The sequence below is a fragment of the Zootoca vivipara genome, chromosome 6 (assembly GCF_963506605.1).
Source record: "Zootoca vivipara chromosome 6, rZooViv1.1, whole genome shotgun sequence".
Classification (NCBI taxonomy): Eukaryota; Metazoa; Chordata; class Lepidosauria; order Squamata; family Lacertidae; genus Zootoca; species Zootoca vivipara.
Window position 1 is genome coordinate 7,224,889 of NC_083281.1, and position 13,162 is coordinate 7,238,050.

General features: G+C 46.3%; 1 protein-coding gene across 2 annotated transcripts in view; it reads right to left on the reverse strand.

Moving 5' to 3' along the window:
- Positions 1–11,498, reverse strand: part of SH3GL1 (SH3 domain containing GRB2 like 1, endophilin A2) — a 61,456-nt gene extending 49,958 nt beyond the window's left edge. For both annotated transcript variants that reach the window (XM_035118097.2, XM_035118096.2), the window contains exon 1: positions 11,110–11,498. In XM_035118097.2, coding sequence (XP_034973988.1) covers positions 11,110–11,154 — 45 coding nt within the window. In that variant the 5' untranslated portion in view covers positions 11,155–11,498. The remainder of the gene's footprint in view (positions 1–11,109) is intronic.
- Positions 11,499–13,162: the final 1,664 nt, after the last annotated feature.

Sequence of the window (13,162 nt, forward strand, 5' to 3'; positions counted from 1 at the left end):
ACCGCGCCTAAGATTTCAGATTAAAACTGCAGAGTGGAAGGAAAGGACCACCTTTTTCTGCCTCCCCACTTCCAGCTACTCTCTGAAGACCGAAGAAGAGACCCTCTTCAGAATATTGGGGGGTGGGCGCAGGGGAAGGACTAGACCGTGTGAAAAAGGAACATAATATTTTAACTGTGGTTCATTCATTTTCAGCTTTGTATTCTTGTTATTAAAAAAAAGCATGCCTAGACATTTCGTTGTTCCGCCCATAACCCAGGTTTAAGGTGCCATTTAGCTCCTAGCTTTCATCTCTCAGTTTCTAACGTTTTGTGCAATGGCCACTAACCGGTCCTGCAGGGGTTCCCGATTTCAGTTCCCGATTTCCAGTCCAACCAGAGGTCCACACTTGGGGAAAAGGAAGCTCTGGTCAGAGCTTCTGGTCTGGTCAGACCTCACCTGGAGTACTGTGTCCAGTTCTGGGCACCACAGTTCAAGAAGGATACTGACAAGCTGGAACGTGTCCAGAGGAGGGCAAACAAAATGGTCAAAGACCTGGAAACGATGCCTTATGAGGAACGGCTTAGGGAGCTGGGTATGTTTAGCCTGGAGAAGGGAAGGTTAAGGGGTGATGTGATAGCCATGTTCAAATATATGAAAAGATGTCATATGGAGGAGGGAGAAAGATTGTTTTCTGCTGCTCCAGAGAAGCGGACACGGAGCAATGGATTCACACTACAAGAAAGAAGATTCCACCTAGACATTAGGAAGAACTTCCTGACAGTAAGAGCTGTTCGGCAGTGGAATTTGCTGCCAAGGAGTGTGGTCGAGTCTTCTTCTTTGGAGGTCTTTAAGCGGAGGCTTGACAGGCATCTGTCAAGAATGCTTTGATGGTGTTTCCTGCTTGGCAGGGGGTTGGACTGGATGGCCCTCGTGGTCTCTTCCAACTCTATGATTCTAAGCTCTTACCTTTCATTCCAAATACGTGGCAGAATCAGCGTTGCTTTCTCTATGATGAGGAAATTACACCCTGTCATGTGCTCACAATCCCTTTTCTCCTTTTCACAAGTACAGAACAGGCCTCCCGGTAAGGCGGTACCTACAGGAGACCCTCATCTGCAGAACACAGCAATCAATTGGGTCTGTAAGAGCTGATATGATTTTTCAGGTTCATCCTGAGCTTTTGTGATGTACAGAAGTACTGTTTTGGGGGGACAGGAGGCGGGCAGGTGTGGAGGACTCCCTGGTCCTGAATGGGGTCACTGTGCCCCTGAGGGACCAGGTGCGCAGCCTGGGAGTAATTTTGGATTCACAGCTGTCCATGGAGGCGCAGGTCAATTCTGTGTCCAGGGCAGCTGTCTACCAGCTCCATCTGATATGCAGGCTGAGACCCTATCTGCCTGCAGACTGTCTTGCCAGAGTGGTCCTGCTTTAGTTATCTCTCGCTTGGACTACTGCAATGCGCTCTACATGGGGCTACCTTTGAAGGTGACCCGAAAACTACAACTAATCCAGAATGTGACAGCTAGACTGGTGACTGGGAGTGGCCGCTGAAACCACACAACACCGGTCTTGAAAGATCTACATTGGCTCCCAGTACATTTCCAAGCACAATTCAAAGTGCTGGTGCTGACTTTTAAAGCCCTAAACAGCCTCAGGCCAATATACCTGAAGGAGCATCTCCACCCCCATCGTTCTGCCCCGACACTGAGGTCCAGAGCCGAGGGCCTTCTGGCGGCTCCCTCGCTGAGAGAAGCCAAGTTACAGGGAACCAGGCAGAGGGCCTTCTCGGTGGTGGCACCCGCCCTGTGGAACACCCTCCCACCAGATGTCAAAGAGAAAAACAACTACCAGACTTCTAGAAGACATCTGAAAGCAGCCCTGTTTAGGGAAGCTTTTAATGTTTGACGGACTATTGTATTTTAATACTTTGTTGGAAGCCGTCTAGAGTGGCTGGGGAAACCCAGCCAGATGGGCGGGGTATAAATAATAAATGATGATGATGTTTGGATTGCTACATGGGTGCTGTGCATGCATGCACGTACGTGCGTGCAAACACTTCTTCCTCTGATGAACCATGCATTGTCGTATCCTCACATGGCCACTGCACAAATGTGCCAAAGCTTCTAATTGCAACCGTGCAGTGTTAGAAACTCAAGTACAGTGGTACCTCGGTTTATGAACACGATTGGTTCCGGAAGTCTGTTCATAAACTGAAGCGTTCATAAACTGAAGCGAACTTTAATCTGTTCCAGACGGTCCGCGGACTCAGAATAGGCTTCCGGTTGATCGCGCCATCTTGCTCAGACGGGGGTCCGCTCAGCGGAGCGGACCTCGGCGCTTCAGAGGTGGAGGGAATCGCTCCAGCGAAGCGAAACCTCCTTAAAAGCCCCAAATCGAGCTTTTTGGGGACGGATTTTGCCTGGCGGCGCCAAAAGCGGGCTCTCTCCTCCCCGGATCGGCTTTGTTTAAGCCCCCGAGAGCGAGGAGGTGAACCGCGGCGGACAGGCTGACACTGCTGCTCTGAGAGCGCGAAGCTGCGTGTCTGGGAAGTGGAGGCGGCCAATTCTTCCAAGAATATTCAGCAAATGAATAGACTGTGAGTAATTTGGATTGTTTGGAATTTAAATTAAGGCTATAATTTGGACCTGGGAGAGAGGGGGAAAAGAGGAAGCCACCCCCCCCACGGTAACATAAGAGACAGTAAACAGAAACCCGAAGCCGTAAACAGAAGATTTTAACTTAAAAGGATCCCTCAAAGGCATCAAAGAGAATCTCCCCTAAATGCAGGGTAAAAGGGGAGAGAGACTGTGGTTGTGAATACCCTGCAGAAAGAGGTAAAGACTAAGAAAGACCTTTCTTTTCCTCGGGAGCCGGCAGCCCAGACAACCCAGTGAGCTGATCAGGATTTATAGTCAAATTTTATTTCTATCTTTATTTCTGGACTTTTTGGAAACTTCTTTTTGGTCTATATGCTTTTGAAATGTGAGTTCGAACTTTATTTTTTTTTTAAAAAAAAAGACTTGAAGAATGCAGCCAGCTTGTTAAAATGGAGTCGAGAGGATAAACTGCGATCATATTCCACCCCATGTGACAAGTTTTGACCTTGACAGGATTGAACTATGTCAACAAAAAGGTACTCGCCTGAGTTTCAGCGGACTGTTTTGACCTTAATGTGGGAAGCAAGAATAGAACTATGTCAAGAGGAGACACAACGGCGAGAGTTACAGCAACAATTCCGGATGGTGATGGCAGAATATGATTTCATAGAGGATGAAGCTATTGAAACTGAAGAAGATGAGAGAGAGAATGACAAGGATGGAGACTGTGATTTGGAAGAAAAAGAGGAGGATGAGGACTGTGATAATATAACACAAAATGAAGCCCACCAGGAAAAAAATGATGTTTTTACTCTACAAAAAGTCGGATGGAGTACCTTCCCTTCGAGGGGGGCACGATTGGATTTACTGGAACTCCAGAAGGACCACAGGGAAGAAGGAAAAATCAAGCAGAGAAGAGAAGAAGCTCAGGGGTCTGATATGGAGGCCTGGATGGCAAAAGACTGTAAACAGGGGGTGGGGTGAAGGGAAAGTGAAGTAGTGATTGTAAGGATGGGTTAATAGGATTATAACTGGACTGCTGACTATGGAACTTGCTGGATTGGTGGGGTGGAGCCGGTACCCGGGGGTGTAAGGTTAGATTGGGAATAGTTATAGGTTCAAAAAATGAATTGATTCTGGAAAAAGGTGAAAATATGGAGGCCTATAGAGGGGGTAAAAATTAGGCACGGGAAGAAAAAATGGGAGTTTGATTTTTCAGTGATTGCACATTAGGTGAAAATGATAATAGTTAGTTTAAAAGTGGGTGTATGTTATAAAATATGAAATTATGAAACTGTTGAAGATGATAAATAAGGGAGGAAAACCAGGAAAGAGGGGGAGGGTGGGGAAGCCCACAAAATATGGTTTAACAATTATGAATTTATGATGAATTTTATTTTTTTTGTCTTTTTTCTTTTTTGTCATTTTTTTTCTTCTCTTTTTTCTCTTTTTCTCTTTTTTGTATTCTTTTTTTTTTTTTTGGTATGACAATAGATGGTTGGATGGATGACCTCCTGCGTACTGCCCTGGTTCGCTGGAGCTTCCTGGTGGCAGGGGGGGGCTTCGGGGGCAGGGGAGGGGGAGGAGGACAGAAATTCAATCATAAAATGGACCACCTCTGACTGTTCACCTGCGTGGGATACTTCTGTGGCAGGGGAGGACCCATGGGGGGGGGGAAGAAGGTGGAAAAGGTGTTCATATATGTACCATTCTATGTAATTTGTAAAAACAATAAAAATTATGTTTTTTTAAAAAAAATCTGTTCCAGACGGTCCGCGGAGTACTTAAACTGAAGCTTCCATAAACTGAAGCGAACCTTCCCATTGAAAGTAATGGAAAGTGGATTAATCCGTTCCAGACGGGTCCGCGGAGTACTCAACCTGAAGCGTACTTAACCCGAAGCATGGGTGTAATTGGTTTCGGAAGTCTGTTCATAAACTGAACCGTTCATAAACTGAAGCGAACTTTCACATTGAAAGTAATGGAAAGTGAATCAATCCGTTCCAGATGGGTCCGCGGTGTTCGTAAACCGAAAATTCGTAAACCGAGGTGTTCATAAACCGAGGTTCCACTGTATATAAGTTAGGCGCCAAATGGCTTCTTAAACAGAGGTTACAGTTGCCAAAACGCAATGCATTGTTGACATTTTGGGGCAAGGCGGCTCTGAAGTCTTTATTTTTCAAGAGACGGACTGACTGTGATTGATTATCAATTAAGCATGTGGCTAGCTGGCGAAACTTGAGCCAAGTTAAGAACTCTGAGAACTAAAGGAAGAAAAGTCCCTTGATCCAGGGACAGTCCACACATATATATTGGGCCATTCCGACCTCTTTTTCTTAATGGTGATGCGGACCATTCATAACGTAGGAATATTCTTCACAACCGTGAGGAGGGCGGGAGGGGTGTGTGTAAGTGAACACAAGCAACAACAGTTGGCTATAATATTGTCCACTCCTCTGCAGCACAGAAAAAGCATTTTGGTTCCTGAAAATCGTTCTGAATGTGCAGATAAAAACAGAACAGATAGAATACTACAGGATGTGTTGCTAGCTTGTGAAAACTGCCGAGATCCAGTGATCCCTCAAGCATTCACTTTCAGATGGTGGAGACGTCAAGAGGCTATCCCGCGTGGGTTGGGGATAATTCCTACGCCCTGGACAGAATAATACATTCCCCATCCTGCGGTAGCTCGGGAGGAGGGCTGCAAACTTCTAAATTGGCTTGTCAGTATACTGCATTTCTCAGCTGGGATTGTTGGGTTTGACAGATGTGTGCTCTGAAAAGGGCTTTTGATTCCTTTCTGCGCAACCAGAGCGGTTCGCTCGAAATGTGCTATCGTATCATCGTCATCGTGTTCCCCACCCACCCAGCACCAATAATGCATCCAAATTTACAATTCTTCTATGGCCAGAAGAGACTGTGCTTTGTGGCCGGAGCGAAAGTGAGGAGCCCCATCCTGCCACACCATAAAAAAAAATTATGGATTTTGAACTATGATAACCGCAAATATAGTTTATATTAATAAGTATAGGCATGGTGCCAGCACAAGACAAATGGGCATTATTCCCCCCCACACACACACACAAGTGCACACAGATGAAGCACACAGGCCTATTCAGTTACTTATAACAATAGCTACCCAGAACTCATGAGCAGTTTTTTTTGGGGGGGGGGAATACACTTACATTACAAGGAGGACCTACAACAAATTGTTGCAGTACATCCCCACCCCACACTCCTTCACAGCAATACTATAAGCTGCTAGGGATCAAGCAATCCAATCTCCACCACCATTTCTGCCCCCTCCCCAATCCCCGCAATGACACTTCTGGAACTGGGAGGGTACAGAGCATGCTCACTTTTCATTGGACAAGGATGTCCGGTGTGGATCTTTACTTTTAATTTGATTAAAAAAAAACACCTCTGCATACCTTGCTGAGTTTCTGCAAGTACAGTAAAAGGTAAAGGTAAAGGACCCCTCCCCTTCATGGATCAATGCCTTGTTGTGGCGAAGGGGCTTGAATAACTCAGAGAAGCTATGAGCTATGCCATGCAGGGCCACCCAAGATGGACAGGTCATAGTGGAGAGTTTTGACTAAACGTGATCCACCTGGAGAAGGAACTGGCAAGCCACTCCAGTATCCCTGCCAAGAAAACTCCATGGACAAAGACAACAGGCATATAAAAGTTATGACGCTGGAAGATGAGCCCCTCAGGTCGGAAGGCGTCCAACATGCTACTGAGGAAGAGCGGAGGACAAGTACAAGTAGATTCAGAGCTGATGAAGCGGCTGGGCCAAAGCCGAAAGGACGCTCAGTTGCGGATATGCCTGGAAGCGAAAGGAAAGTCCGATGCTGTAAAGAAAAATATTGCATAGGAACCTGGAATGTAAGAACCATGAGTGGAGGTAAGCTGGATGTGGTCAAAAATGAGATGACAAGAATAAATATCGACATCCTGGGCATCAGTGAACTAAAATGGAAGGGAATGGGCGAATTCAGTTCGGATGACTATCATATCTACTACTGTGGGCAAGAATCCTGTAGCAGAAATGGAGTGTCCCTCATAGTCAACAAAAGAGTGGCAAAAGCTGTAATGGGATGCAATCTCAAAAATGACAGAATGATCTCGATACGAATCCAAGGCAGACCTTTTAACATCACAGTAATCCAAGTTTATGCACCAACTACCGGTGCTGAAGAAAGTGAAATTGACCAATTCTATGAAGACCTACAACACCTTCTAGAAATGACACCAAAGAAGGATGTTCTTCTCATTACAGGGGACTGGAATGCTAAAGTAGGGAATCAAGAGATAAAAGGAACAACTGGCAAGTTTGGCCTTGGAGTTCAAAATGAAGCAGGGCAAAGGCTAATAGAGTTCTGTCAAGAGAACAAGCTGGTCATCACAAACACTCTATTCCAACAACACAAGAGACGACTCTACACATGGATATCACCAAATGGACAGCATCGAAATCAGATTGATTATATTCTCTGCAGCCAAAGATGGAGAAGCTCCATACAGTCAGCAAAAACAAGACCTGGAGCTGACTGTAACTCAGATCATCAGCTTCTTATAGCAAAATTCCAGCTTAAACTGAAGAAAGTAGGAAAAACCACTGGGCCAGTAAGATACAATCTGAATCAAATCCCTTATGAATACACAGTGGAAGTGAGGAACAGGTTTAAGGATTTAGATTTGGTGGACAGAGTGCCTGAAGAACTATGGATGGAGGCTCGTAACATCATACAGGAGGCAGCAATGAAAACCATCCCAAGGAAAAGGAAATGCAAGAAAGCAAAATGGCTGTCCAACGAGGCCTTACAAATAGCGGAGGAGAGGAAGCAAGCAAAATGCAAGGGAGATAGGGAAAGATACAGGAAACTGAATGCAGATTTCCAAAAAACAGCAAGGAGAGACAAGAGGGTCTTCTTAAATGAGCAATGCAAAGAAATAGAGGAAAACAATAGAATGGGGAAAACCAGAGATCTGTTCAAGAAAATTGGAGATATGAAAGGAACATTTCGTACAAAGAATACCATAATCAAGGACAAAAGTGGATGGTTAACCCCTGGATGGTTAAGTCGAGTCAAAGACGATTATGGGGTTGCGGCGCTCATCTTGCTTTCAGGCCGAGGGAGCCGGTGTTTGTCCACAGGCAGCTTTCCGGCAACGTGGCAAGCAAGACTAAACCGCTTCTGGCGCAACGGGACACCATGACGGAAACCAGAGTGCATGGAAACGCCGTTTACCTTCCCACCGCAGCGGTAACTATTTATCTACTTGCACTTTGACATGCTTTTGAACTGCTGGGACAGAGCAACGGGAGCTCACTCCGTCGCGGGAGTTCGAACCGCCAACCTTCCGATTGGCAAGCCCAAAAGGCTCGGTGGTTTAGACCACAGCGCCATCTGTGTCCCTTGCAAGTATAGGAACCCCTCCCACCAGTATATTAATTATGCATCTTATTCAAAGTAATTAGAAACTCAAGCTTTCTAACAGAATCAAGAAGCTGCTGGACATGGGCTTGCTGACCGGGGCTGATAAGGAGGTGGCTATCCAACAAAACCTTCAGCCCCTGAAATGTTGCTGGACTCCAACTCCCTTGTGTGTACATTTACATATTTTTGCAGACTTCCATCTTCAACAAGAGGAATTTTTTTTTGGTCATGTACTGTTGACAAAAAACAGCAACCCCGAAATCAATAAAAATACATAGCAAACTGAAGTTCTGCCCTCCTAACAAAAGGCCTCCCCCGCCCCCCAAAAAGATCCTGGTTTGGCCCATGTGATTGTCCCTCTTTGTGATAGATATTCTGATCATTTTAGGAGCACACGAGTCTGAATGTTCTTATACCTCAACATTGCCTGGCATCTCTCCAAGAATTCAGACCAGGAGAATTTCCCATCCGTCCCTAGAGATGCTGGGTACTGAAGCAAAGCATAGGCTGTGCCACTGATTCATGGTCCCATCCCAAAACCACCACAGATACAGGCAGTTATAAAAACAAAAAAACAATACAGACTCTAGAAGTTTGCACATTAAAAAGAACTCCCAAAATACTGTAGTGTTGGTTTTTTTTAATTTAAAAAGTTCATAATTCAGACCAGCACAGAACTCAACAAACTACAGTGGTACCTTAGCTGTCGAACGGCTTGGCTCCTGAACAAATCGGCTCCCAAACGCCGCAAACTCGGAAGGGAACGTTCCAGTTTGCGAACGTTTTTCAGAAGCCGAACGTCCGACGCGGCTTCCAATCGAGTGCAGGAAGCTCCTGCAGCCAATCGGAAGCCGCTCCTTAGTTTTGGAAATGTTCCCAGAGTCAAATGGACTCCCGGAACGGATTAAGTTCGACAACCAAGGTACCACTGTACAGGATAAAAGCACGAAAATAAGTGAAACAAAGCAATAACCCCCCTTCTCACAGACTCATTTAAAAGTAGAACTAGGTTTCCCAAGCTTGAGTCTCTAGCTGTTTTTGGACTACAATTCACACTATCCCTGACCACTGGTCCTGCTAGCCAGGGATGATGGGAGTTGAGGTTCCCAAAACAGCTGGAGACCCAAGTTTGGGAAACCCTGCTGTAGAATATTAATCAGTCAAAGGCCTAGCTGAAAAGGAACGTTTTCACCTGGTGACTAAAATATACAATGAAGGCGCCAGTTGAACCTCCCCGGGGAGAGCATTCCACAAATGGGGAGCCACCGCAGAAGAGGCCCTGTTCTTGTGTTGCCACCCTAAAGACCACATGTGGAGGAGGCACACAAAGAAGGGCCTGAGATGACAAATGCAGAGTCTGGATTGGTTTATATACGGAGAGGCGGTGCTTCAGGTACTGCAGGCAATATTGTGCGCTCTGCTCCAGACAACCACAATAAACCGAACAAAACAAGTCGCACAATTTTTTGGGTTTCCCACGGCATGTAAAAGTTACGCTTACTCTATATTGCAGTCTATTAAGCCAGGAGGGGGGAAATCCAGCTCCAGCCTGCTTCACTCCTGTGGCCAGAAGAGGGGTGGTGGCAGCAACGTGTGTGTGTGTGTGTGTGTGTGTCTTCCTTCACCTGAAATCTCCCGGGCTGCCAGCAGCTGCCCCCAAGTCCTTGGAAGGAGAAAAATCTGCGAATCACAATGAAGCGAAGTGCAACCTGTTTCTAGTCGCCTAGGTGATGGTTCCTCACCACGCCAGCCAAACAAAGCTGTTACAAAGAGGGACTCTGAGCAATCTCCTCAACTTAACCCCAAACCGGTGCCGCACAAGAACATGATAAGGACACCTCGAGTGGGCATCTAGATATGGCATAGGGGAGCCCCACAAGCAGGACCAGAGCACAACAGCACTCTGCCCACCTGTGATTCCAAGCAACTGGCATTCACAGGTACGCCACCTCACAAAGCCATGAAGAACACAACCTTTTTTCCTGCCATGAAGCAACGAGCCAACCCGAAACGTTGTCCTTGGGCTCAGGGTTTTTGGCATTTTGTTCAAATGCGCTTTCCGGGCAATGCTGGTTCATTGGTGCTGACCCGACAGTGGATGTCCTGGAATTAGGCAGTTGCCGCCTCCTTCCATTTCCAACCATTGAGAGGGCACCGTACCAGTGCAGCTGCTATGGCGGTGCAATGCTTGCTCACAACAAACCTGGTGGCCAGGGCCAACACACACCTTCCTCAATCCACCTGCCCTGTTCCAGAGAAGACCTGCGAGTCAGAGTTGCACTGTTTCAAGCGGCCTCGAAACTCGGCGCCCAACAGTTTTCAACCAGCGATAATAATAAGAACCATCATAATGGGGGGAGGGAGGGAGGGAGGCTGGCATTAAAAGGGAAGATGGATCAAGAATTAGACCGGAGGTTGCCGCACACAGGAACAAGGTTATACAGTGGTACCTCAACTTACGAATTTAATGCGTTCCGAACGCACATTTGTAAGTCGGAAAAAATTGTAAGTCGAATCCCATAGGAATGCATTGGAAGAAAAAATTCGTAAGTAGAAGCAACCCTATCTAAAAATTCGTAAGTAGAAAAAATCCTATCTAAACCGCATCCAAGATGGCGGACGGGGCTCCATTCGTAAGTAGAAACATTCGTAAGCAGGGTTATTCGTAAGTAGAGGTACCACTGTAGTTTGAGTGCCTCACTTGTAGCTCTATAAATCATTTAATGTGACATCACAAATAGAAGTTATTATTTTGACCGGAATGCAATTGACATTAATAAGATTTTGGAACGCAGAAATAAAGAAAATCATCAAACCATGAATTCTAGCACGCGGGGGGGGGGGGGGGTGGGCACCTAAATTATATTATTCGGTATTTGAATGATTGGTATTAGTAATTGTTTATAATTTGGTATTGTTATGATGAGGCTATTGTTGGGTTGTAATTGAAAAGTAATTTAAAAAGTTGTATATATACGTATATAAATGAGACCAGAGGCAATCTGAACCCAAGGGTCTCTCATCTGTGCATCCCCTCCCCACTCTTTTTTCCAAACAGATAAGACAGACATGCTCTCGTTTCTCACCTGGCTGGCTTTGTAGAACTGCTTCTTTAACCCGGCCACAGACATGGTGCCTCCTTGGAGTTACTGAAAAACTAGCTCACTGCGGTGGGGAAAACAAACAAGAGGCAGAGGAAAGAGGGGAGCAGGCAGATGCCCCGGGGACTATATGATTTGTGTCAAAAAGAGGCACAGAGGTTGGTGGAAGCTTGGGGGGGCAGACCCCAGAACCTGAAATGAAGAGGCCACTGGTCAAGTTAGCAGGAGGAGATGAAGAGAAGACTAGGCACGTCCCAAGAGGCAGAGAGGGTCAGGAAAGGCTCCCAGAAAAAAAGGGGGACACACAGAATCTATGCCTGAGACAAAGAGAGAGAGAGACCCAAAACGACACAGAAAAAGACAAAAGTGTCTGGGGGCAGCTCCCTCTAACTAAAAACAAAAGGCAAGAGACGCTTCTGAGAGACAAATGAGTGTAAGGAGACAGAAACAAAGAGAGTCAGGCAGAGAGAGTTCACACATCTGCTCCTGGGCAGTTTGGGAGGTTAAGAGGCTAGTCCTCAGTGAAGCAAAGGAAGGCAGGAAAAGTAGTCCCTGAGAAAGAGAGAGAGAAAGGGAGAAGAGGCCAAGCTTGGCTGAAAGGGAATGTTTTCTTTTTCTTTTTGGTTTTTGTTGTTTTAAAAAAAGAAGGCTTCAACAGAGGGAGGTGAGAGGAATGAGACAGAAAGGAGGACAAGGACTGACAGGTTAAGACTGCGGACGGACACACAAAGTAATGCCCGCACCCACACGCCAAAGGCAGAGAGGAGACAGGTCGGAGAAACAGCCAGGGAAGAGGAACGGGGAGAACAGGGGGCAGGGGGAAAACATCCAGGCTCGGGCTGAGCTCTGCCCCCGCTCGCTCTCTGGCTCCCCTCGGCTCTTCACTTCCGCCACCCCTCCCCTGACGCGCAGGCGCGCACCCAGGCGGAGGGATACGCGCTCCTTCGCCGGAAATAAAGGTGTGAAATGAGAAGGGGAGAGAGAGAAAGATCCGGGCTCCACGCTTCCAACCATAGATGTGTGCAGCATAGAGCGTCCGGAACGCAAGTCCGTCACGCCGCGGCCACGCCCATCCCGCTCTTCAAAATGCGGAACCAGAGCGCCCCCTGTCTTCCTTTGCAGGAAGCTTTTTATCGAGATGTATTAAAGTAGTAGCCGGCCGCCGCCGCCTCCTCCTCCCGCGCTTGGTCGTTCTGAACCACAACTCCCATCATCCCTTGCGAGAACGTGCACCAGTTAGATAAGAGTTATATTTATATTTATTATTATTATTATTATTATTATTATTATTAAAACCATAGAAAAACAGAATAAAATGCATTACATGGTTTAAAATAATTATCAAAATCCAGGCATTCTGAGAGATGTGATGTGTGCCTCCCTTGTTTTTGACTTGTTTTTAGTTCTTATTTTCTCCTTGAGCCGCCTTGAGCCTATGTCAGGGAAAACGGCGGGGTATAGATAAAACAACAATTATTAATAAATCAATAATTCTTAAATAATAATTAATAATTAATGATAATTATTGGGGTTATAGATTGTTGTTGTTTAGTCGTTTAGTCGTGTCCGACTCTTCGTGACCCCATGGACCAGAGCACGCCAGATATAATAGATATAATAATAATAGTAATATTATAGATATTATAATAATAGTAACCACCACTACTACTACTACTACTACTACTACTACTACTACAGCTTTAGCACTAGACCCGAGAATTGAGCCTCTTGGTGCCTTTGATTTTATCTTTATGGGCGGGCGAATGAACCTCGGGCGTATGCGTCACGTTCCCCGTCAGTTATCGCGATAACTAGTCTTGTTTTTTCCCACGCTACCTCCATGCGAGAAGACATTGGGCAGGGTGGGCGGGGAGGCGTGGCCAGGGGGCGGGGGCTAAGCGGACCTTCCGGCGGAGCGATCCGCGCGTGCGCATCCGGGGCTTTCCCGTTCCTCTTGTCGCGAGAATTCGCTTACATACTCCGCGAGACTAAATAAAGGCGTCGGAGAGAGGGGAGGAGGAGAAAGAGAAAGGAAACC